This window comes from Bos indicus, chromosome 7, assembly GCF_029378745.1.
Source record: "Bos indicus isolate NIAB-ARS_2022 breed Sahiwal x Tharparkar chromosome 7, NIAB-ARS_B.indTharparkar_mat_pri_1.0, whole genome shotgun sequence".
Lineage (NCBI taxonomy): Eukaryota > Metazoa > Chordata > Mammalia > Artiodactyla > Bovidae > Bos > Bos indicus.
Window position 1 is genome coordinate 22,622,145 of NC_091766.1, and position 24,887 is coordinate 22,647,031.

At 37.3% G+C, this 24,887-nt stretch overlaps 1 protein-coding gene across 9 annotated transcripts in view; it reads left to right on the forward strand.

Moving 5' to 3' along the window:
• Nucleotides 1–24,887, forward strand: part of RAPGEF6 (Rap guanine nucleotide exchange factor 6) — a 227,846-nt gene that overhangs the window by 43,429 nt on the left and 159,530 nt on the right. For 7 of the 9 annotated variants that reach the window (XM_070792042.1, XM_070792043.1, XM_070792033.1 and 4 more), the window contains one exon: nt 22,382–22,451. The exons of 1 other annotated variant lie outside the window; for it this stretch is intronic. In XM_070792042.1, the coding sequence (XP_070648143.1) occupies nt 22,382–22,451 (70 nt within the window). Of the gene's footprint in view, nt 1–8,972; nt 9,072–22,381; nt 22,452–24,887 lie in introns of those variants that run through there. One more of the 9 variants, XM_070792039.1, reaches the window with a different exon arrangement.

Sequence of the window (24,887 nt, forward strand, 5' to 3'; positions counted from 1 at the left end):
GCATCAGGTGGCCAAAGTATTGGAGCTTCAGCCTCAGTCCTTCCAATGAATATTTAGGATTGATTCCCTATCAGATTGACTGGTTTGATTTCTTTGCTGTCAACGGGACTCTCAAGAGTTTCCTCCAACACCACAGTTCAAAAGCATCAATTCTTCAGCACTCAGCCTTCTTTATGGTCTGACTCTCACATCCATACGTGACTACTGGAAAAACCATAGCTTTGACTAGACGGACCTTTGTTGGCAAAGTAATGTCTCTGCTTTTTAATATGCCGTCTAGGTTTGTCATCGCTTTTCTTCCAGGGAGCAAGCATCTTTTAATTTCATGGCTGCAGTCACCATCTGCAGTGATTTTGGAGCCCAAGAAAAGAAAGTCTGTCATTGCTTCCATTGTTTCCCCATCTATGTTCCATGATGTGATGGCACCAGTTGCCATTATCTTAGTTTTGTGAGTGTTGAATTTTAAGCCAGCTCCTTGACTCTCCTCTTTCACCTGCGTCTGGGGTGTAATCTTTAGTTTATCCCATGGCATGTTATTGTATTATTTGAGATTTGATATCATTTATCTGATGTTTCATGGATTCATTGCTCTTAGTTATAGGGAGGCAATATACCTTTATAGTTAAGAAATCAGCTTTTAGACTAACGGGAATTTGGCTAGTATCCTGATTCTGTCACTTATTAGCTGTTTGAGTCTGGACAAATTTTAGTTTTCCTGTGAAAATGAGGATACTAATAGTACCCACTTACGTGTGTTATGAGGTTATAGCAAGCTATGACTCATACTTCTCAATGGAAGTTTGTATAAGTTGATATTTTAGAGCTAGACTGCTTGAGTTCATCTCTTTGCTTTACTGTTTTTTGGGTTAATTACTTAATCGTTCTGTGGCTCAGTTTCCTCACTTCTAAAATAGGAACAATAATAGGATGTATTTCATAAGCCAGTTTTGGGAAATAAGTGAGTTTATATAGCTCTTAGAACAGTGCCTGGCTTTTATAAGTAATTTTTAATTATCACCATCAGAATTATTAGGTAAAAGAAGAGTGGTTGGCAAGATGATTAGATATAATATTCTTAGATAATGTGGTCTGTTAGTAATAGTTAAGATTTGGGGGCCTGAAATTATAATTTGGTAACATAAAAATACAACCTTTTGGTGACTTTTCCCTAGTAATGTTGAAAAGAGATTTTTAGGCTTTTAAGGTAGGACTTCTAATTGCAGCTCAATTAATTTAGTTTTAAAAATATTTTAAGTATCAAGGTACATTCTGTTTGATAGATAGTATGGAACATCTCAGTTCTGAGGCCATTTTTAAAGCTGTGTCTTTAGTCTTGAAACTTTATCATCAATATTTGGTTAAATGAAATGTGTACTTCTTGACTAGTAGTATAAAACATATTGTTGACTGTTTTTACAAATAAAATACATAATAATTCTTGCTTCTTTAACCCTTTTGGCTGTTGTTCCTTTCCCCTATGTTCTGAAAGACACTTGAGTGCTTTGTAGTGAGTGAATTAGTTCATGAAACAGAATAAGCTTGGTTGATGTGGATTACAGTTCTATTTTAGGATTATTAGTACTGTTCTTTTGAATATTTTATCACTCTTTTCTGCTGTTAATGAGTGGTTAAGAATTTGTTGTAATCACTTTATGAAGCCATTAATCAGCCATAATGATTCACTGTTAGTTTGTAATCAAGACATTGGAGTTTGTTTTAAATAATGGATAGTATGAGATTTTCTTTTTTGTTGGTGTTTTGTTTTTTTGTTTGATTTTTTTTTTTTTTTTTGGCTGTACCACTTGCCCCGTGGGATATTAGTTCCCTGACCAGGTATTGAGCTTGGGCCCATGGCAACGAAAGCACCGAGTCCTAATCATGGAACCACCAGGGAACTCCCAGTAATAAGAGATTTTTAAAACAAAGTCATGGTGTGCTTTAATGTAATCATCATGAACTTCACAGCAAAGATGATTATAGAAGTGTATTTAATTGTCATTTAGAGAACAGTTCCTGTTAGATTTATATTTTGTGTTTGAGAGATGCTTGTTTGAGAGTTTATCGGAGGGTGATTGTTAGGATTAAATGAGTCAATACAAATAAAATACCTAGATTAATATTTAGCATATCAGTTCAGTTGCTCAGTCGTGTCCAGCTCTTTGCAACCCCATGGACTGCAGCATGCCAGCTTCCCTGTCCATCACCAGCTCCTGGAGCTTGCTCAGCCTCATGTCCATTGAGTTGGTGATGCCATCCAACCATTTCATCCTCTGTCATCCCCTTCTCCTCCTGCCTTCAATCTCCCAGCATCAGGATCTTTTCTAATGAGTCAATTCTACCCATCATGTGGCCCAGGTATTGGGGCTTCAACCTCAGTCCTTCCAATGAATATTCAGGAGTGATTTCCTTTAGGATTGATTGGTTTGATCTCCTTGCAGTCCAAGGGACTCTCACGAGTCTTCTCCAACACCACAGTTCAAAAGCATCAATTTTTTGGCACTCAGCTTTCTTTAGGTCCAACTCTCACATCCATGCATGACTCTTGGTAAAACCATAGCTTTGATTAGGTGGACCTTTGTTGGCAAAGTAATGTTTTTGCTTTCTAATATGCTGTCTAAGTTTGTCATAGCTTTTCTTCCAAGGAGCAAGCATCTTTTAATTTCATGGCTGCAGTCACCATCTGCAGTGATTCTGGAGCCCCCAAAAATAAAGTCTGTCACTGTTTCCACTGTTTCCCCATCTATTTCCCATGAAGTGATGGGACTGGATGCCATGATCTTAGTTTTTTGAATGTTGAGTTTTAAGCCAGCTTTTTCACTCTTCCCTTTCACTTTCATCAAGAGGCTCTCTAGTTCCTCTTTGCTTTCTACCATAAGGGTAGAGTCATATGCATATCTGAGGTTATTGATATTTCTCCTGGCAATCTTGATTACAGCTTATGCTTCATCCAGCCCAGCATTTCTCATGATGCATACAAGTTAAACAAGCAGGGTGACAATATACAGCCTTGATGTTCTCCTTTCCCAAGTTGGAACCAGTTTATTCCATATCCGATTCTAACTGTTGCTTCTTGACCTACATACACATATCTCAGGAAGCAGGTAAGGTGGTTTGGTATTCCCACCTCTTTAAGAATTTTCCACAGTTCGTTTTGATCCACACAGTCAAAGGCTTTGGTATAGTCAGTAAAGCAGAAGTAGATGTTTTTCTGGAACTCTCTTGCTTTTTCTATGATCTGACAGATGTTGGCAATTTGACCTCTGGTTCCTCTGCCTTTTCTAAATCCAGCTTGAACATCAGGAAGTTCACGGTTCACATATTGCTGAAGCCTGGCTTGGAGAATTTTGAGCATTACTTTACTAGCCTGTGAGATGAGTGCAACTGTGCGGTAGTTTGAGCATTCTTTGGCATTGCCTTTGTTTGGGATTGGAATGAAAACTGACCTTTTCCAGTCCTGTGGCCCCTGCTGAGTTTTCCAGATTTGCTGGCATGTGAGTGCAGCTCTTTCACAGTATCATCTTTGAGGATTTGAAATAGCTCAACTGGAATCCCATCCCCTCCACTAGCTTTGTTCATAGTGATGCTTCCTAAGGCCCACTTGACTTTTCATTCTAGGATGTCTGGCTCTAGGTGAATGATCACACCATCATGGTTACCTGGGTCATTAAGATCTTTTTTGTACAGTTCTTCTGTGTATTCTTGCCACCTCTTCTTAATATCTTCTGCTTTTGTTAGGTCCATACTGTTTATCCTTTATTGTGCCCATTTTTGCATGAAATGTTCCCTTGGTATCTCTACTCTTCTTGAAGAGATCTCTAGTCTTTCCCATTCTATTGTTTTTCTCTATTTCTTTGCTCTGATCGCTGAGGAAGGCTTTCTTATCTCTCGTTGGTATTCTTTGGAGTTCTCCGTTCAAATGGGTATATCTTTCCTTTTCTCTTTTGCCCTTTTCTTCTCTGCTTTTCTCAGCTATTTGTAAGGCCTCCTGAGACAACCATTTTACATTTTTGCAGTTCTTTTTCTCCTGTTGATGGTTGTTCAGCAGCCAGTTGCAATTTTGAGGTTCTTGCAGGAGAAGATGAGCACACGACCTTCTACTCTGCCATCTTATGATTTAGATGATTTAGCATATATTAAACATCAAATAATTTTTGGCTTCTGCAAATATCATAATGGCATTGAGATGTCATCATTATGATAGTCAATAGAATATAGCAGTACTTAATATAAGAGGAATAATAGTATTGTTTATAAAAATATAAACTATTTCTTTAGATATTAAGGTATCCGTTACTCCTTTATCAATGAATAGACAGAAACCACATGGTAATTTGAACAGGGACCCTTTAAAGAATTATTAATTTTCAAGAAATTAGGTACTAAGAAGGATAAAGGTGCTAAGGTTACCCAAGGAAGGAATAAACTTGAAAGGGGAACTTTCTCCCCAAAACTGAAATTCAGAACTTTTGTTGGTGAATATGTTGCTTGTAGCCCAGTGGCTAATGACAAAGTTCACTTGGTTGCTCTGGGCCAGAGTTGTCCATGGTTACTGGGTCAAGGCGGTCAGGGAGAGAAAGTCTGACGAGGACTGGTAAACAGTATAGTCCTTCCCAACCCCTAGCCCACTCAGGGTGCAGATGGGTCCTGAGGCTGGAGATAGGACCTCCCTTTGCCTTACACACACCTATCCTGCCAAGCAGTAGGAAAGTATCTGCCGTTTCCTTGTACTAGCCTCCTTTACTGACAAAGCTTTGACATTAACAGCCAGCCAAAGGAGAATCTTGATTAAATCCAGATCCTTTATTATAAAGTAAATTTGAAACTGAGAGCAAATACATTTGAACTTGAGAGGCAGTAATACATGGTACAGTGCCGTGCTTTCCAACCTTGTTAGCACCAGGGACAGATTTTGTGTAAGATAGTTTTTCCATAGACAAGAGTGGAGAAGGCAGTGTCAGGATGATTCAAGCATATTACATTTATTGTGCACTTGTTTCTGTTATTACATCAGCTCCACCTCAAATCATCAGGCATTAGATGCCAGAGGTTGGGGACCCCTGGTACAGTCCACTCCCTTGGTTACTTAGTTTTCATATGAATGCTTCTGAACACATTTGAGCTTCTATCCAATTCTCTTTTCATTTAACAAGATACAGCTATCTTTCATATAAGTAAAGAAGTTCTTACCATCTCCCTGAAACAAGGGGATGCACGGTCCCAGTTGTCAGTGCTTGCTGTATTAGTTATACTTTTCATCACAGTGCCTCTGACTGTTAACTCCAGACTACCTTATAAAGTTCACTTCCAACAACTTATATATAAAATAGATATGGGAAAGAGAGGAAAGAAGAAAATAGTTAACGTTTATACAACTCCGGACCATGTATACAACATACAGTCCTGTTTCTATCATTGGTCACAAATCCGTAGTTGATCTTGCTTCCTCTTTTTACCACCCATTCAGTACTTGTGCCTTCAACCAGAATTTCAGCTGTTCTGGGTTCTTTACCTGATGATGGGCACAAAACCTTCATTTCTTAAGGGTCCTTAATTATCCTATGTTTGGTTCTTCCCTGCCCACCGCCCCCACCCCGGCCACTTGGGGTTGCTGTTAGTTTTCCATTAACTTTAATAGTGGACTTGAAAGCACTGTACAGAGCCCAAAAGAACCTCTTGGGCTATAGATGTAGTTCTGCTGGCCTCCATTTTATGCAGCAACTCAGTTCCTCCTTGGTGATTGTAATCAATCACTCAGGCCAGTAGAATAAACCCCTTTTCTGCCTTTCGGTTCAGTGGCCAGGTCAAACAAGAGATGGCAAGAGTGAATGTCGACATTCTAGGAATCAGCGAACTGAAATGGACTGGAATGGGTGAATTTAACTCAGATGACCATTATATCTACTACTGCGGGTAGGAATCCCTCAAAAGAAATGGAGTAGCCATCATGGTCAACAAGAGTCCGAAATGCAGTACTTGGATGCAATCTCAAAAACAAAAGAATGATCTCTGTTTGTTTCCAAGGCAAACCATTCAATATCACAGTAATCCAAGTCTATGCCCCAACCAGTAACGCTGAAGATGCTGAAGTTGAACGGTTCTATGAAGACTTACAAGACCTTTTAGAACGAACACCCAAAAAAGATGTCCTTTTCATTATAGGGGACTGGAATGCAAAAGTAGGAAGTCAAGAAACACCTGGGGTAACAGGCAAATTTGGCCTTGGAGTACAGAATGAAGCAGGACAAAGACTAATAGTGTTTTGCCAAGAAAATGCACTGGTCATAACAAACACCCTCTTCCAACAACACAAGAGAAGACTCTATACATGGACATCACCAGATGGTCAACACCGAAATCAGATTGATTATATTCTTTGCAGCCAAAGATGGAGAAGCTCTATACAGTCAGCAAAAAGAAGACCAGGAGCTGACTGTGGCTCAGACCGTGAACTCCTTATTGCCAAATTCAGACTTAAATTGAAGAAAGTAGGGAAAACCACTAGACCATTCAGGTATGACCTAAATCAGATCCCTTATGATTATGCAGTGGAAGTGAGAAATAGATTTAAGGGTCTAGATCTGATATATAGAGTGCCTGATGAGCTATGGAATGAGGTTCATGACATTGTACAGGAGACAGGGATCAAGACCATCCCCATGGAAAAGAAATGCAAAAAAGCAAAATGGCTGTCTGGGGAGGCCTTACAAATAGCTGTGAAAAGAAGAGAAGCGAAAAGCAAAGGAGAAAAGGAAAGATATAAACATCTGAATGCAGAGTTCCAAAGAATAGCAAGAAGAGATAAGAAAGCCTTCTTCAGCGATCAGTGCAAAGAAATAGAGGAAAACAACAGAATGGGAAAGACTAGGGATCTCTTCAAGAAAATCAGAGATACCAAAGGAACATTTCATGCAAAGATGGGCTCGATAAAGGACAGAAATAGTATGGACCTAACAGAAGCAGAAGATATTAAGAAGAGGTGGCAAGAATACACAGAAGAACTGTACAAAAAAGATCTTCACGACCCAGATAATCACAATGGTGTGATCACTGACCTAGAGCCAGACATCCTGCAATGTGAAGTCAAGTGGGCCTTAGAAAGCATCACTACGAACAAAGCTAGTGGAGGTGATGGAATTCCAGTTGAGCTATTCCAAATCCTGAAAGATGATGCTGTGAAAGTGCTGCACTCAATATGCCAGCAAATTTGGAAAACTCAGCAGTGGCCACAGGACTGAAAAAGGTCAATTTTCATTCCAATCCCAAAGAAAGGCAATGCCGAAGAATGCTCAAACTACCACACAATTGCACTCATCTCAGTGGCCAGGTGGAAGTCACTAATTCAGTGGAACCTTTGCTGTGTTCCTGCTAGAAATAATCTAGCAGGACTAAGGCAATGGCACCCCACTCCAGTACTGTCGCTCGGAAAATCCCATGGATGGAGGAGCCTGGTAGGCTGCAGTCCATGGGGTCGCTAAGAGTCAAACACGACTGAGCGATTTCACTTTCACTTTCCACTTTCATGCATTGGAGAAGGAAATGGCACCCCACTCCAGTGTTCTTGCCTGGAGAATCCCAGGGACAGAGAAGCCTGGTAGGCTGCAGTCCATGGGGTTGCACAGAGTCGGACACGACTGAAGCGACTTAGCAGCAGCAAGACTCAAACCAGCAGAGCTCAAAGTTTTCGGAAGAGGAAGTACAAATTCTATGTATGAGTTATTAAGTATAACAGTGAGAAGAACCACTGTTACTTCCATGCCTTGAATATGAAATCCATGTATTCTGCCTGTTGAGCAGATACATAACAGAAATTATTGCTGTACTTTTGCTGCTGCAAAATGAGTACCTTGATTGAAAATGATGCTATCTAGAGTGCTGAGGCTATAGATGGCATTTTGTGAGCCTGTGGATAGTGCTTCTGGCAGAAGCATTGTGGATGGCAAAAGCCAATCATATCTAGAATATGTGTCTTTTCCAATGAGGACAAATAGATTCCTCCTCCATGCTCAAACTCAAGTTCATTGAATAGGTTGATGCCATCCAACCATCTCATCCTCCATCACCCCCTTCTCTTCCAGCCCTCAATCTTTCCCATCATCGGGATCTTTGCCAATGAGTTGGCTCTTTGCAAGAGGTGGCCAAAGTATTGGAACTTTGGCATCAGTCCTTCCAATGAATATTCAGGGTTGATTTCCTTTAGGATGGACTGGTTTAATCTTGTTACTGTCCAAGGAACTCTTAAGAGGCTTCTCCACCACCACAGTTTGAAAGCATCAATTCTTCAGTATTTTTCCCAGATTATGTCTTGCCTTTTTGTTTTTCAATGATAACTTCTTTAAGTGTGAGAGGTCCAAAGTACTTAAGTGTTCTACTAATTTGTTTGAAGTACTTAAACGTGTTCTACTAATCTTTGCCTATTCCAAGTTTGTAAATATTCTCTTCTGTGTATTCTTAGACAGTTTTCTTAAACTAGCTTTACTGGTGTATAATTTACATACCATAAAATTCACCCATAAGTTTTTATGATTAATATATATACATTGGTACACCATAGTTTTAGACTTCCTTTACCTGAAAAAGTTTTGCATGCCCTTTTGCAGTTAAAACCTGACAGACTTTCTGTCTCAATATCTACCTTGTGCAGATATTTAAAAGTAGTCTTTGTTTTGGCATTTTTCACTTAGCATAATGTGTTTGAGGTTCATCACTGTTTTAGACTATAACAGTTGTAGCATGTCTATTTTTTTCAATTGTTAAGTTGTATTTCATTTTAAGAAGATTTCACATTTTGTCTAGCCATTCATGAGAAGATGAAAAGTTTGAAATTTTATTGTTTTAGTTTAGAGGCTTCTATGAATAATGCTGCTATAAAGATTCAAATAAATACATGTCTTTACATGGGCTGTGTATTTATTTTTTCTTTTGTAGATATGCAGGAGGGAATTGCTATGTCATATAAATATATATTTAACTTTTGAGGAAAGGTCCAAATTGCTTAAAGGATGACTATTGTGTTACATACTGACCAAGAACATACCATGGATCTCATTTTTCTGCATCCTCTCCTTCACTTGGTATTGACAGTCTTTTGATTATTTCTCTTCTAGTATGTGTTTAACTATCTCAGTGATTTTAACTTGTATTTCACAGTGACTATTACTGTTGAGGCTCTTATGTGCTTATTAAGCATTCCTGTACCTTTGCTGAAATGTCTGTTCAAAGCGTTTCCCCATTATCTGTCTTAAGTTGTAAGAATTTATGTTTTAGATATAAGTTCTTCATGAGATGTATGATTTTTAATTGTGTTTGTCTTACCAAGTTTTAAGAACTTAGATGTTTTAGATACAAATTCTTTGTCAGATATATGATATGCATGCATTTTCTTTTTTCTGTGGCTTGTTTTTTCCTTTTCTTAATAATGTCTTCTGAAGCACAAGTGTTTTATATTTTCATGAGATTCAGTTTTGTTTTTTTTTTCTTTTGAGGACCTTGATTTTGCTGGTGTATCTTAAGAAATCTTTGTTTAGCCTAATTGCATAGTTTTCTCTTATGATTTCTTCTAGATGGTTTTCAGTTTCAGCAGTTATATTTTGGTCTAGTTCATTATGACTTCATTTTGGTTTTGTTTTTGTTTCTCTTTGTTTTGTGTTTTTGCTTAAGAATAGCCGGTTGACCCAGTGTCGTTTTAGAAGGCATTGAATTGCTTTTGTTGAAAATCAGTTGACCATATATATGTCTGTTCGTTTGCTTTTGCTGAACTAATGTTTACTCTGTTTCATTTAACTATTTTTCTATCTTGGTACTAATCTTCTGTCTTAATTATTGTGGCTTGTTGTAAGTTGTCAAATCAGTACTGTGAGTCTTACAGCTTTGTTCATTTTTAGAGTGATTTTGCTTATTTTAGGTTGTTTTTCCATATGAATGTAAGGATATGCTTGTTTTATAAATCCTGATAGGATTCTCATAAAAACTGATTTATTGTTTATTTCATAATAGACTATTTTTTATAGCAATTTTAGGTTTATAGCCTGGAGTGGAAGGTATACAGATTTTTCATATACTTTCTGCCCCTACTCATGCATAGTCTCCACCATTATGAGCTACTCTCACAAAAGTGGTGCATTTGTTAGAGTTGATGAACCTCACTCAAAGTACAGTTTATATTAGGGTTCATTCTTGGTAGTGTACACTCTTTGTGTTTGGACAAACATACAAAGTTATATTTTCACCATTATAGTATTAGAGTAGTTTCCCAGACCTCAGATTCCTGAGTTCCACCTGTTAATTCCTTCCTTTCCACCAACCCCTGGCTTTTTTATAGTTTTGCATTTTCCACAGTGTCATATAGTTGAAATCATACCATGTATAGTGTTTTCAGATTGGATTCTTTCACTTAGAAATACATAATATAAGTTTCCTCCATGTCTTTTCATAGCTTAATAGCTCATTTCTTATAGCACTGAATAATAGTCTGTCATCTGAATGTACCACAGTTTATCCATTCACATACTGAAGCATGTCTTGGTTGCCTCCATATTTTGCCAATTGTGAATTGTTGCTATAAACATCGAGGTGCAAGTGTTTCTGTGGATATAAATTTTCAGCTCCTTTGGGTAAATACCAGGGAACATGATTACAGAATCATATGGTAAGAGTATTTTTAGTTGTGTAAGAAATTGCCAAACTGTCTCCCAAAGTGGCTGTACTATTTTGCATTATTAGCAGCAATGAATGAGAGTTCTTTTCCTCCACGTCTTTTGCAGCATTTGGTATTGTCAGGGATCGGGATTTTGGTGTTTCTGATGAAGTGTTGTGGTATCTTGTTACTTTAATTTGCATTCTTTGCTGGAGTGTCTGTTAAGGTCTTTCACCCATTTTTTAATTATGTTGTTTTCGTATCTTTGTTTTAAGAGTTATTTATATGTTTTAGACAACGATCTTTTATCAGAACTCAGTTGAGTTCAATCACTCAGTCCTGTCCGACTCTTTGCAGCCCCATGGACTGCAGCAGTCAGGCTTCCCTGTCCATCACCAATTCCCAGAGCTTGTTCAAACTCATGTCCCTTGAGTCGATGATGCCCTCCAACCATCTCATCCTCTGTCATCCCCGTCTCCTCCTGCCTTTGGTCATTCCCAGCATGAAAATCAGTTCCCAGCTGGAAAATTCCCAGCATGTTCCAGTCGGTTTTTTGCATCAGGTGGCCAAAGTATTGGAGTTTCAGCTTCAGCATCAGTCCTTCCAGTGAATATTCAGGACTGAATTCCCTTACGATTGGCTGGTTGGATCTCCTTGCAGTCCAAGGGACTCTCAAGTCTTCTCCAAGACCATAGTTCAAAAGCATCAATTCTTTATCAGAACTACCTTTTCAGATATTTTCTGCCAGTCAGTGGCTTGTCTCATTCTCTTAACTATGTCTTTTGTAGAGCAGTTTTTAATTTTAATGAAGTTCAGCTTATCTGTTACTATTTTATATATCTTGCCTTTAGTGTTGTAGATAAATCATTGCTATACCCAGCGTCATCTAGGTTTTCTCCTGTATTATCTTGTAGAGTTTTGTAGTTTTGCATTTTATATTTAGGTATGTGGTCAATTTTGAGTTAATTTTTGTAAAGTGTGTCTAAATTATGTTTTTTAAGATGTGGACATCCAGTTGTTTCAGCACCATTTGTTAAAAAGACTAACTTTGCTCCATTGTGCTTCCTTTGCTTCTTTGTCAAAGATGGGTTGACTGTATTTACAGAGGTCTATCCCTGGGCTCTTTGTTTTGTTACATTGATGTATTTATTCTTTCAACAATACCACACTGTCTTGATAACTGTAGCTTTGTGGTAAATCTTGAAGTCTGACAGCATCAGCCCTTTGATTTTTTTTTCCTTCTCTTTCAATGTTGTGTTGACTATCCACAAAATAACTTTATGGAATTTTGATTGACATTGCATTGGTCTAAAATCAAGTGGGAAGTACTGACATCTTGACAAAATTGAGTCTTTCTGTCCATGAACAAGGATTGTCACTTCATTTATTTATTTCTTCTTTGATAATTTTTTATTAGAGTTTTGTAATTTTTCTTACATAGATTTTATGTAGATTTTGTTAGATTTTTACCATAGTACAATTGACCCTTAGAAAATTCTGGTTTGAATTACACAAGTCCACTTACACATAGATTTTTTTTTCCCACTAAATTCTACAGTAATACAGGATTCACAGTTGGTTGAATTAGCAGATGTGCAACTGCCAGTGTGGAGGATTGACTGTAAAATTATACTCAGATTTTTGACTCAGGAAGGTTTGGTATCCCTAACCCCTGTGTTGTTCATGGGTCAACTGTATTTTATTTTCAGTTATGCTAATGCAGATGGTGTTTGTTGTATCACATCCCACATATTCTTGCTGTTATTATAGGAAAGCAGTTAATTTTTGCATGTTAACAACTTATTGACCAGAGAAATATTAATATGTCTTTTGTTACCCAAATGTTATTGACTGGAGACATTTCAATATTCACATATATAACAAATTGCCAACAACAGACATTAGTTTCTGCAAAAATCCCCTGACCAATGATATGTTAGCCTTGCATCCTGCAGCCTTGCTGTAATCACTTATTAGTTTCAGGAGTTTTCTTGGTCAGTTTTTTCAGGTTTTCTACATGAATGATCAAATCATCTGAGAACAAGGACAGTTTTGTGTCTTCCCTCCCATCTGTATACCTCTTATTTCCTTTTCTTATTATATTAGCTAGGACTTCCAATACCATCGTTTTTTTTAATATATATTTTTAAAGATTTATTTGTTGGCTGTGATGCATCTTCATTGTTGTGTGAGGGTTTTCTCTACTTGCAGCAAGTGGGGCTACTCTTTATCGTGGTATATGAGCTTCTCATTGTGGTGGCTTATCTTGTTGTGGAGCAGAGGCTCTAAGCATGCAGACTTCAGTAGCTGCAGTGCGTGGGCTCAGTAGTTGTGTCTCCTGGGCTCTAGAGCGCTGTCTCAGAAGTTGTGGCACAGGCCGCATTACTCCTGGGCATGTGGGATCTTCCTGGACCAGGAATTGACCTGGTGTGCCTAGCTTTGCAAGGTGTATTCTTAACCACTGGACCATTAGGGAGGCCCCGATACTATCTTAAAAGCCATGCTTTAGAGGGAGCATCATTGCTTTGTTTCTGCTCTTAGTAAAGCGTTGAGTTTCTCACCATTAAGTGTGGTGCTAGCTGTTGGTGTTTTGTCCGATAGTTGTTACCAAGTTGAGAAAGTTCCCCCCTATTTCTTGCTTATTGAGAGTTTTATCATGAATGGGTGTTGCATACAGAATGGAAAGGAAGAAATAAAACTACCAGTTTTTGTGTGTAGAGGGATCTACAAACTTAACTAGTAAAATTTAAAGTATATCATGGTCACAGGATATAAAATCAATATATAAAAACTAATTGTATTTCTTTATGCTAGCAGTGAATAAGATTTAAAATGAAGTTAAGAAAATAATGTATTCAGAATAACCTCAAAAATATTAAGAAATAATTTAACAATTTTTAAAAGTAAAAAACTTACACACTGAAAAATGTAAAATGTTAATAAGTGAAATTAAAGACAATGTAAATATATGTAGAAACAATCCATGTTCATACCCAGGAAGATGCAGTATTGTTAAGTGCACGTCTCCTCGTATTAATCTGTAGATACAAAATATTCTTGGAATTCCAGTTTCTGCTAGGCCATGTAAGAATCTTGGAAATTGCCACTGTGTTCTAATAACAACTATTAGGTTGGTTTAAGAGTAATTGCAATTGCATTGTTGAATATTACCATTTGAAATTGGAATACATTCTTAAATAAATGTGGTTATGTTAAACATCAATTTAATGTGCATTTCTCACTTTTTTTTTTTGCTGATGGCTTAGTAGATAGTGTTAGTTGCTCAGCCGTGTCTGACTCTTTGTGGCCCCATGAACTGTAGCCCACCAGGCTCCTCTATCCATGGAATTCTCCAGGCTAGAATACTGGAGTGGGTTGCCATTCCCTTTTCCAGGAGATCTTCCCGACCCAGGTGTCGAACCTGGGTCTCCTGCATTGCTGACAGATGTTTTGCCATCTGAGCCACCAGGGAAGCTAATGACTTATTACTTGCTACTTATAATATTTGAACTATATATAGGAATAAACAGACTTATTTCTCATTGGCAAAAATGTGTTGATTATAATGGTTCCTATTTTGATTAACAAAAGATCAATTAACAAATTGATCCTAGTTATAATGATTTAAAATTCATGGTCCAAAGCTGCAGTTACTTTTGTACCAACCTAATACAAAACTGAATAGACTGAAAAATAAATAACTTTTCTTAGGTCCAGAAGGGAAGTGAGGTAACAAGGGAAACTGCTGTCCCCAAATTAAAGAGAATGACAGATGAATACAAAAAAATCAAAACTTAGAGCAACAGTCTCTGAGGCAGCTAATGTCAGTGTAGGAAAATTGAACTGTAATTGATGAACTTCTGGAGACTCAGTGTGGACTACTCTCAGAGTTTAAAAAAAAAAAAAATCAGGCAAGACCAAGTCATTGAAAGAACCTCCACCCTTTTTTGAGTTTTACCTCATAGATCTCAAACAGGTTGTCATAGATCTCAAACAGGTTCTCATAGTGAATAATAGAGAAAAAGCCCTTTGTGCTTCTGTCAGAGGGGAGGAAAAAGGAAACATTTTGAAACATGCTACAGCTTTCTTAAGAATGTCTGCCTTTCAGATCAGATTGGTCGCTCAGTCGTGTCCAACTCTTTGCGACCCCATGAATTGCAGCTCGCCAGGCCTCCCTGTCCATCACCAACTCCTGGAGTTCACTGAGACTCACGTCCATCGAGTCAGTGATGCCATCCAGCCATCTTATCCTCTGTCGTCCCCTTCTCCTCCTGCCCCCAATCCCTCGCAGCGTCAGAGTCTTTTCCAATGAGTCAACTCTTCACATGAGGTGGCCAAAGTACTGGAGCTTCAGCTTTAGCATCATTCCTTCCAAAGAACACCCAGGGCTGATCTCCTTCAGAATGGACTGGTTGGATCTCATTGCAGTCCAAGGGACTCTCAAGAGTCTTCTCCAACACCACAGTTCAAAAGCATCAATTCTTCAGCGCTCAGCCTTCTTCACAGTCCAACTCTCACATCCATACATGACCACAGGAAAAACCATAGCCTTGACTAGACGAACCTTTGTTGGCAAAGTAATGTCTGCTTTTGAATATGCTATCTAGGTTGGTCATAACTTTCCTTCCAAGGAGTAAGCATCTTTTAATTCATGGCTGCAGTCACCATCTGTAGTGATTTTGGAGCCCAGAAAAATAGTCTGACACTGTTTCCACTGTTTCCCCATGCCTTTAGGAGAAACTATTCCATTAGAGCCTAGACGTGCAGAAAGGTAAATAACTCAGCTGTATACTCCGGTACTCCCCTGGAAAACCCCATGGACGGAGGAGCCTGGTAGGGTGCAGTCCGTTGGGTCACGAAGAGTTGGACATGACTGAGTGACTTTACTTTCACTTTTCACTTTCATGCATTGGAAAAGGAAATGGCAACCCACTCCAGTGTTCTTGCCTGGAGAATCCCAGGGACAGGGGAGCCTGGTGGGCTGCCGTCTATGGGGTTGCACAGAGTCGGACACGACTGAAGCAACTTAGCAACAGCAGCCTGTACTCTTGCCTGGAAAATCCCATGGATGAAGGAGCCTGGTGGGCTGCAGTCCATGGGGTCGCTAAGAGTCGGACACGACTGAAGTGACTTAGCAGCAGCAGCAGCCTACTCTAGCAATGCTGTCCCACCTAAAAGGAGAACAACAGAGAAACATGTGAAATTCAGTCCACTGGCAAAGACTCACTAGAAGAGACATAATCTTAGAACTATAATGTACTTCCCCTCCTATCACACCTTACTAGCATATTACTAAAGGTATATTTGTAAGTAGTTCCTTTTATCCATTACATCATTTCTCACTAGCAAGAAAAAATTACAAGGGTTTCTAGAGGGTAAAAAACAGTTGGAAGAGACAGAGCAAACATAGGAACCAGATTCAAATATGGTAGAGATGTATAAAAAGAACTACACAACATAACCAAATGGGATTTAACTTAGGTACACAAGGCTGGTTCAGTAATCAAAAACAACTAATGTAATCCTTCACACCAGCAGTAATGGCTGATATCTCAAAACTCTACTCTCAATAAGTGATATAACTGCTATAATGAAAAATTAATAAAGCTTAAGTCTATCAGCCACTTTGATTTAATGGTTTTTTCAGACTTACATCTTTATGCAAGATAGAGCTTATTTTAGACCATAAAACAAGTCTCAGTAAGTTAAAAAGGATTGAAATCATACAGAGTTTGTCCTCTTAAGTGTATTGGAATTGAATTGTAAATGGATACCAGAGAAAAATGTGGGAATTGAAACAGTGCCTTTGAAAATGACCTATAATTTGAGGAAGAGTGATAACAGAAATTAGAAAGTATTTTGATGAATGAAAATGAACACACATCACAATTTATGGAATTCAGCTGAAGGCCCTTAGAGGGAAAGTCTTAGTACTTTTATGGTCTCAATTCAACCATCTTAAGTTTTTCCAGCTTAAGAATAATAAAGTAAACTCAAAGTGAACAGAAGTTTGAGTGGAGATCAGTGAAAAAACAGAAAAATAGTAGAGAAAAATCAATGAAACGAAAAGTTCTTTGAAAAGATCTATAAAATTGTTATACCTTGAGATAGATTGCCCTTTTAAAATAGAGAATACACAGATTATCAATATTAGGTATTGAAAAAGGGGATATTACTATCTTACAGAAATTAAAAGTATTCTTAGGGAAGTTTATCAGCCAGTTTATACTAATAAATTGAACAAATCTTAAAAAGACATACACTGGCAACTTCCCTGGCAGTCCAGTGGTTGGGTCTCTGAGCCTCCAGTGCAAGGGGTGGAGAACTAATCTCTGTCTGTCTGGAAACTAAGATCCCACAAGCTGCATGGGAAAAGAAAAAAAGATATATATTAATATAAATACACTCAAAAACAATTAGGAATTCTAATATCCTTTAAAAAGTAAATTAGTTATTGTATATATTCCCATAAGGAAATGCATAGGCCTAGATGGCTTTACTGCTAAGCATTTTTCAGATATTTCAGTTAATTTTGGTTGTTCAGTTGTGTTCGTCCCTGCAACCTCATGGACTGCAGCACGCCAGGCTTCCCTGTCCATCACCAGCTCCCGGACTTTGCTCAAACTCATGTCCATCGAGCCAGTGATGCCATCCAACCATCTCATCCTCTGTCGTCCCTTTCTCCTCCTGCCTTCAGTCTTTCCCAGCATCAGGGTCTTTGACAGTGAGTCAGTTCTTTGCATCAGGTGGCCAAAGTATTGGAGTTTCAGCTTCAGCATCAATCCTTTCATTGAATATTCATAACTGATCTCCTTTAGGATGGATTGGTTGGATCTCCTTGCAGTCCAAGGGACTCTCAAGAGTCTTCTCCAACACCACAGTTCAAAAGCATCAATTCTTCAGCACTCAACCTTCCTATAGTCCAGCTTTCACATCCAAACATGACTACTGGAAAAACCATAGTTTTGACTAGACGCACCTTTGTTGGCAAAGTGAATGTCTCTGCTTTTTAATATGCTGTCTTGGTTGGTCATAGCTTTTCTTCCAAGGAACAAATGTATTTTAATTTCATAGCTGAAGTTACCATCTGCAGTGATTTTGGAGCCCCAAAAAATAAAGTTCGCCACTGTTTCCACTGTTTGCCCATCTATTTGCCATGAAGTGATGGGACCGCATGCCATGATCTTAGTTTTCTGAATGTTGAGTTTTAAGCCAACTTTTTCACTCTCTTTCACTTTCATCAAGAGGCTCTTTAGTTCTTCTTCACTTTCTGCCATAAGGGTGGTGTCATCTGCATATCTGAGGTTATTGATATTTCTCCCAGCAATCTTGATTCCAGGTTGATTCAGTCTTAATTCTCAGAGCCAGTGGAATCTGAGAGCCACCCTGTTCACCAGCGCTTCCCTGTGGAGAGGCTAGGGGAGCACGGGGCCCTCAGCAGCAGAGGTGGGAAGACCCAAGGGTGAGTAGGAGACCTCTTAGCCGGAGGACAAGGACCATGTGGGCCACCCCGACCCTAATCTACACCATTAGTACCAGCTCACCCTCTCGGGACAGCCAGAGGCTCTACCAGCGAGCAAAGCTGGAAATGGACCTTGAATGCTCACGCCAGCTCGGCCCCACAGATAAATGTTTAATGAAGCATTATTATTAACATTAACACATACGTAAAGTCTTTTGAGAAATGGAAGAAGGAACTTTTCAATCTCCTTTATGAATATAGTATTATCATGATGATGTACTATTCTAAGAAAACTGCAATTATTTCTCCTGAACATACCTGTAGAAATTAACAAAATAATAGCAGACCAAATCCATGAATATATTAGAAGAATTAGACATTTGTGATCAGGTTGGGTTTATCCTAGGAATGCAAGGAAGTTTAAAATCCATAAAACAATTAATGTAGTATTCTCCATTAGTAAAAGAGTGGACAGAAGCTACATGATCCTTTCAGTAAGCAGAAAAAAAATATTTGATAAAACTCGTTCATGATAAGATTTTTAAAATTTAGCTATATGGAAGGAAACTTCCTCAGTAACCCTTGTCTAGGACATGTACAAAAATTCTGTGCTGTGAGAAGTTTTTAATTTCCATTTTTTCATTTATATCTCTGATCCATTTCTCATTTTTGATTATGGTATTAAAATCTTCCTTTTTTCTGTATCGATATGTTGTTGTTCTGTCACTACTTGTAGATAATATCTTTCCCCTCATTGAATTTCCTTGGCACTTTCGTCAAAAATCAATTGAACATATATGTGTGGGTCTGATTTTGTTCCCTCGGTCCTGTTTTATTGATCTATAAATTAATCTGATGCCATACTGTCTTGAGTATTCTAGCTTTATAAAATTACCATGAAATATAAAATAAATATTCCATCTTCTTGTTTTCCAAAATTGGTTTAATTATTTTAGATCTTTTACATTTCTCTGTAAATTTTATAATCATCATGTCAGTGTCTCTAAGGCAACTTGTTGATTACATTGAATTTGTAGAACATTTCCACCCATAAATGAGGTATATCTTATTTAGGATATCGTAATTTTCTTGTCAGTGTTTTATAGTTTTTTTAGTTGGCAGTTTTATGGAGGTTTTGTGCATGTTTTTATAAACTTATCTCAAGTATTCTGTGTTTTCATTCTACCTTTAATGGAATTAAATTTTTTTTCCAGATTGTTCATTGATAATATACAATAAAAGCATTGATTTTTGAATGTTGAGCTTGAATCCTTCAATCTTGGTAAATTCACTTGTCCTTTCTTTAAAAAAAAAAAAAATTGTCTGTACCAATTTAATCTGTGCCACGCTGCTTGTAGTCAGCTTCTTAGTTCCTTGACCAGGGATCAAACCTAGGCCACATCAGTGAAAGCCCTGAGCGCTAACCATTGGGCTGGAATTACCTGAAAACAGAATGTATAGAATTTACTTAATGTACAGTCATGTCATCTCCAGTGCAGCTTTTCTCATGCCTTTCTTGTATAAGTTATTGTTCTAGGAATTCAAATAGTTGGAGTATGTTTCTTTACCTCAGTACTTTAGCTGATAAATTCAGAAGGAATGATACAATTATAAAATGGCTTTTTCAGTAGCCCCTAATAACACTTGAGGTCTGGTCACCAATCAAAAAAGGATACTAAATCTAATAGATGGAAAATTGATAGGAGGATTTATAGTATTGTGAGCATATCAAATTGACAGTGTGTGAAACCACTCACCGTTGTTAACACTACTAAAAACTGGCACAACCAGACATGTGTCTACATATGTGATGTGGTAGAATATTCCACTAGGTCTTTAAAAAAAAAAAAAAGCTTCTGTTTCTCTGTTGAATTCATGTTTATCTCACTTTCTTAAACATTTGGAGCATACTTAAAAATAGCTGTTTCAGTGTTGTCTGTTGATTCTCTCACTGCTGACAACTGTAGATTTGTTTTTATAGGTTGGTTTTTCTTTGGCTATGGATCATATAGTCCTCTTTGCACGGTATTTTTTTGTTTTACTGGATGTCAGATTTCTATGTTGCTGTATTTCACCTTTTGGTGTATTTCTTTAGAGTAGTATTAGGCTTTCTTCTGACATGTAGTTCACTTAATTGGAATCTATTTTAAGTCTTTAATATTTGTTTGAGTGAGTCTAGCACTTCTTTGCTGCTGCTGCTGCTGCTGCATCGCTTTAGTCGTGTCCCACTCTGTGTGACCCCATAGACGGCAGCCCACCAGGCTTCCCGTCCCTGGGATTCTCCAGGCAAGAACACTGGAATGGGTAGCCATTGCCTTCTCCAATGCATGAATGTGAAAGGTGAAAGTGAAGTCGCTCAGTCGTGTCAGACTGTAGGGACCCCATGGTCTGCAGCCCACCGGGCTCCTCCGTCCATGGGACTTTCCAGGCAAAAGTACTTCTTTAGTGTAGACTAATTTATCACATTGCAAAGGAAATCAATTTCTGACGATCCTACCCAATGTCCTGTGTATTATGTGGTCTTTCCACATAATACAAGTTATGTAGAATACGTAATACAGACTCGTGACCCTCTGAGCCACCAGGAAGCCCAGGCTTTCCACACCCCAAATCTATCTTTGTCTTTTCAATTCAGTGACACTGGCAGACTCTGCTAGGTTTCTCCCTTTTTGCATTGTGGCCTGGAGATTACCTGTACTTAGTAAAATTGGGATGTTGTAAGGGTAATCTTGGGTTTTTAATTTCCTCTCTAAAGCATCCATATACATGTCCTACCTACTTTCCAAAATCTTGAAACTGTTGTTTAATGTGTTTTGTCTGATTTTCCATTTTTTGTTGTTGTTTTTTTTTTCATGTAGGAGAGTAAATCTATTCCCTGTTATTCCATCTTTAAAGTAGCCTTTTGCATATTTGCTTTCATTGTTTTATGTATTACATAAGGTAGGGATTTTGGTGGGAGGAAGAACAACAAGAAAAAAATACAGGCTATTGCTTAAGAAAAAACAGCAGTGATTTTTTTGTTATGTTAAAAAGTAAGTTCATTTGGATTTTGATTAGGATTTTGTTATAAACTAATATTTGTATATAATCATATACTTTGTGGAAAGTTGACATTTTTATAAAAGCTTCCTTGTAAGTATATGCTATCTCACTTCTTTTATTAAGCCCTATTTTCAATTCATCAATAAAATTGTATAGTTTTTTTATAAGTGATTTCTGTATTTCCTTATTAAGTTTGTATTTTGGTATTTATAGTTTTGCTTGCATTGTTAGTGGAGTTTTAAAGTTATTTTTTATAGTGTTTTATTTATATATTTTATAATTAACCCTGGTACTTAATTTCCATTTTATAGTATTTTAGATTGCTTTTGTTTCATGTTAAATATGTTATCCTTTTGTGTGTCTAGTATTTTTTTATAACCCACCTTTTAAAAAATTCAGTTCATCTTTTAAAATGAAAATACCAGTATTTTCTTTATGCGTGCTTCTTTTGATTTACGTAGAAATCTTTCTTCCAGACAAATACATAAAAACTCAAATTTTCTTTGAGTAGTGCTGCAGTTTTTATTTTTTCCAAAGAGCTATCCAGGGGCTTTAACCCTAATTTTTTTTTTAATGAATCACTTCTGTATCTTACTTCATTTTTTAATATATTCAAGTGATAATATCTTTAAAGTTTTTATGTCTGTTATATCAGTTTCAAAAATTTGTTTTTTTAAAAAAATATTCCGTAATTTTAGTGTTACTCTTCAGTAGGTGTAGTTTTAGGACTTCCCTGGTGGCTCAGTGGTAAAGAATCGGTCTGTAATGTAGGAGACCCAGGTTCAGTTCCTGGGTTGGGAAGATCCCCTGGAGGAGGGCATGGCAACCCACTCCAGTGTTCTTGCCTGGAGAATCCCCATGGACAGGGGAGCCTGGTGGGCTATAGTTCATGGAGTCGCAGAGTCAGACATGACTGAGTGACTAAGCAGCAGCAGCAAGTGTGGTTTTTCCTTAATTCAACACATACTAATAGATGTTCAAAATTTGAGATTAGGTAGATATCTTTTATAATCAGTTTTAGAGACTAGTTGAAGGCAGAATTTTTAAAATAATTATCACACTGTATTGAGGCCACATATCTGGGCAAGTAAAAGAAGGGGTTTTTTTGTTTGTTTTTAAGAAAATCTTGAAGCAATAGAATCACAATTTTTTGGTTAACATCTAAGTTTTATTGGTTCTTTTTTTTTTTCTGTATTGATACATTTTATAACCTTTGCTAAAGAAATATTTTTCTGTTTTTATAGTTTTGGTAAGCAGTTTGGAGGAAAAAGAGGATGTGATTGTCTTGTATTAGAGCCTTCAGAAATGATTGTGGTAAGAACTTTAAAAAATGTTGAATTCCTTTTTGTTATGCTTCACTTTCAACTTTAAATGTAGTGATCTTTTAAATACTCAAAAAGGTTCCTTTAATGTGACTTTTTAATGTTTTACTAAGTAGCATCAAACCATATATATTTATATATACCTAGTTTGATGCATTTTCACCCACTTTGAATATTTTTTCTGATTCTTGAGAGAATTTGAAACATGATGCAGTTATATCTAAAGTATTACCAATTTGGTAACTCCTTTACTACATTCACCAGAAAATTTAAATAAGAGCTCTGAAATGGAACCCTGATTTTCCTATTCGATATAGGTAATAATCTTTGAGCATCTGTGTTCTGTACCCTGGACTTGAGAGAAAGAGATAGAAAAAAAGAGACACAATTATATCCAAATAAATGGTTTACATTTTAATATTTTATTTTAAGAGTGTATTTAAGGATTAGTTCTTTACTTTAAAGCTAGGTAGTTGATTTAACTTTAGAAAATAAGACTTTTTTCCCTCAGCATTTGAAGAATCCAGAACACAGCTCTCTTTTACCTTGTTCTGAGATGACCTGACTAGAAAACAGCTAATATTGAATGGATGCTTTGTCCTGCTAGCATCTCATGTAGATGATCATGTCATCTGATTTGATTTAAACTATTGAGAAACAAGGCTGAATTCTTAATGTAGCCTTTTAATATCAGGGCTCAAAACTAAACTACTTTTTTATTTCATAGTGTTATAGTCAGATTGACATCTTCAGGTAGATTCTGTGATCTCTTTGCCAAATTGGATCATCTACGTTGTCATGAGCTTAGTGTCCTAAATTTCATATAAGCAACTGGATTTTAAGCTCCTAAAAGGCTGAGATCAGTTTTTATTCTGTTTGTGTCTTTGATAGTATTGCACAGTACTTCCCACATAGTAAATAAATATTCAGTAAATTTTATTGGTTCTCAAGTTTGTTCAAGGCTTAGACTATATATTGTATTATGTTTATTTTCTTTAAGTGTTGGTATACATGGCATATCTATTAAGGCCTCAGAACTCTTTCTTTTAAATGAGTGCATTGAGAGACACGGCAGGAAAACTGCTTCAGGCGGTAGGGTTTTCTTGTTTATTTGTGATGTGTATTTCTCATGCTTTATGGGAAAAGAATGGTGCTTTTGCCATAGTGTTTTCATATGCAGTTGACCCTTAGACAGCAAGGATTTGAACTGCTCAGTCCACTTATGCAGGTATTTTTCAGTAGTAAATTCTGCAATACTACAGTCTGGTTGGTTGAATCCACGTATACAGAGGACAGACTATAAGTTATATCTGGATTAAGCAACACCTTGTGCATACTTTTGTTTTATTGTGGTAAAATACACTTAGGATGAAATTTACTATCTTAGCCATTTTTAAATGTAGAGTTCAATTTATTAATTATTAAATTTATATCTATCGATTTTCATTTTGAATTAAAGGGAAGAATTGTTCTTGTCTTGCCCCAAGCTTGGAGTTAACCTTTTCTGTGAGGAGATCTGCTTGCTTTTAGTGGAAAGCAGTATTTAGAAGCCAAGATCTGGCAGCTGATTGTTTCCATTGCTTCAGGTGCCTCAGTGCTTGTAAGGCCTTTCAGTGAACAGAGCTAGAAAATATACATCTGAGTGTATATATATACACACACATACATACACACTTACATATACACCTTTGTATTTATTTCTTTTATATATATCTATCTATAAAACCTAGAGTTAATTCTCATATTCTCTTTTATTTGTACCTTCTTTCACTAAATGGTGAGAAACTTCGTCTCCATTATCATCAAAATATTTACTTAAGACAGTTTTAAAATTGCTTACTCATAACAGTGTAGAAAGCACCACTAGCTAGAGTATTAACATATACATATACACTTATTTTGGAGAAGGCAATGGCACCCCACTCCAGTACTCTTGCCTGGAAAATCCCATGGGTGGGGGAGCCTGGTAGACTGCAGTCCTTGGGGTTGCTAAGAGTAGGACACAACTGAGCAACTTCACTTTCACTTTTCACTTTCATTCATTGGAGAAGGAAATGGCAGCCTACTCCAGTGTTCTTGCCTGGAGAATCCCAGGGGCAGGAGAGCCTGGTGGGCTGCCATCTATGGGGTCGCACAGAGTCGGACATGACTGAAGCGACCTAGCAGTAGCAGCATACACTTATTTTAAGTGTACAATTTATTGATATTACAAATGTATACCATTTATAACCTATCTCTCTATCAAAATATAAAATATTTGCATCACCTACCTTACAAAGTAAGGAAATATTCAGAGAATTATAGGGGTCTTGCAGAAGGACAGAGAAAGGCCAGTGGAAGAACTAGATTAAAGGATCTCCCTTTGGCCAAATATGGGACTACGTGAGAATCCAAATAAAAATGTGTAGTAATTGATGGTACCCTCCTG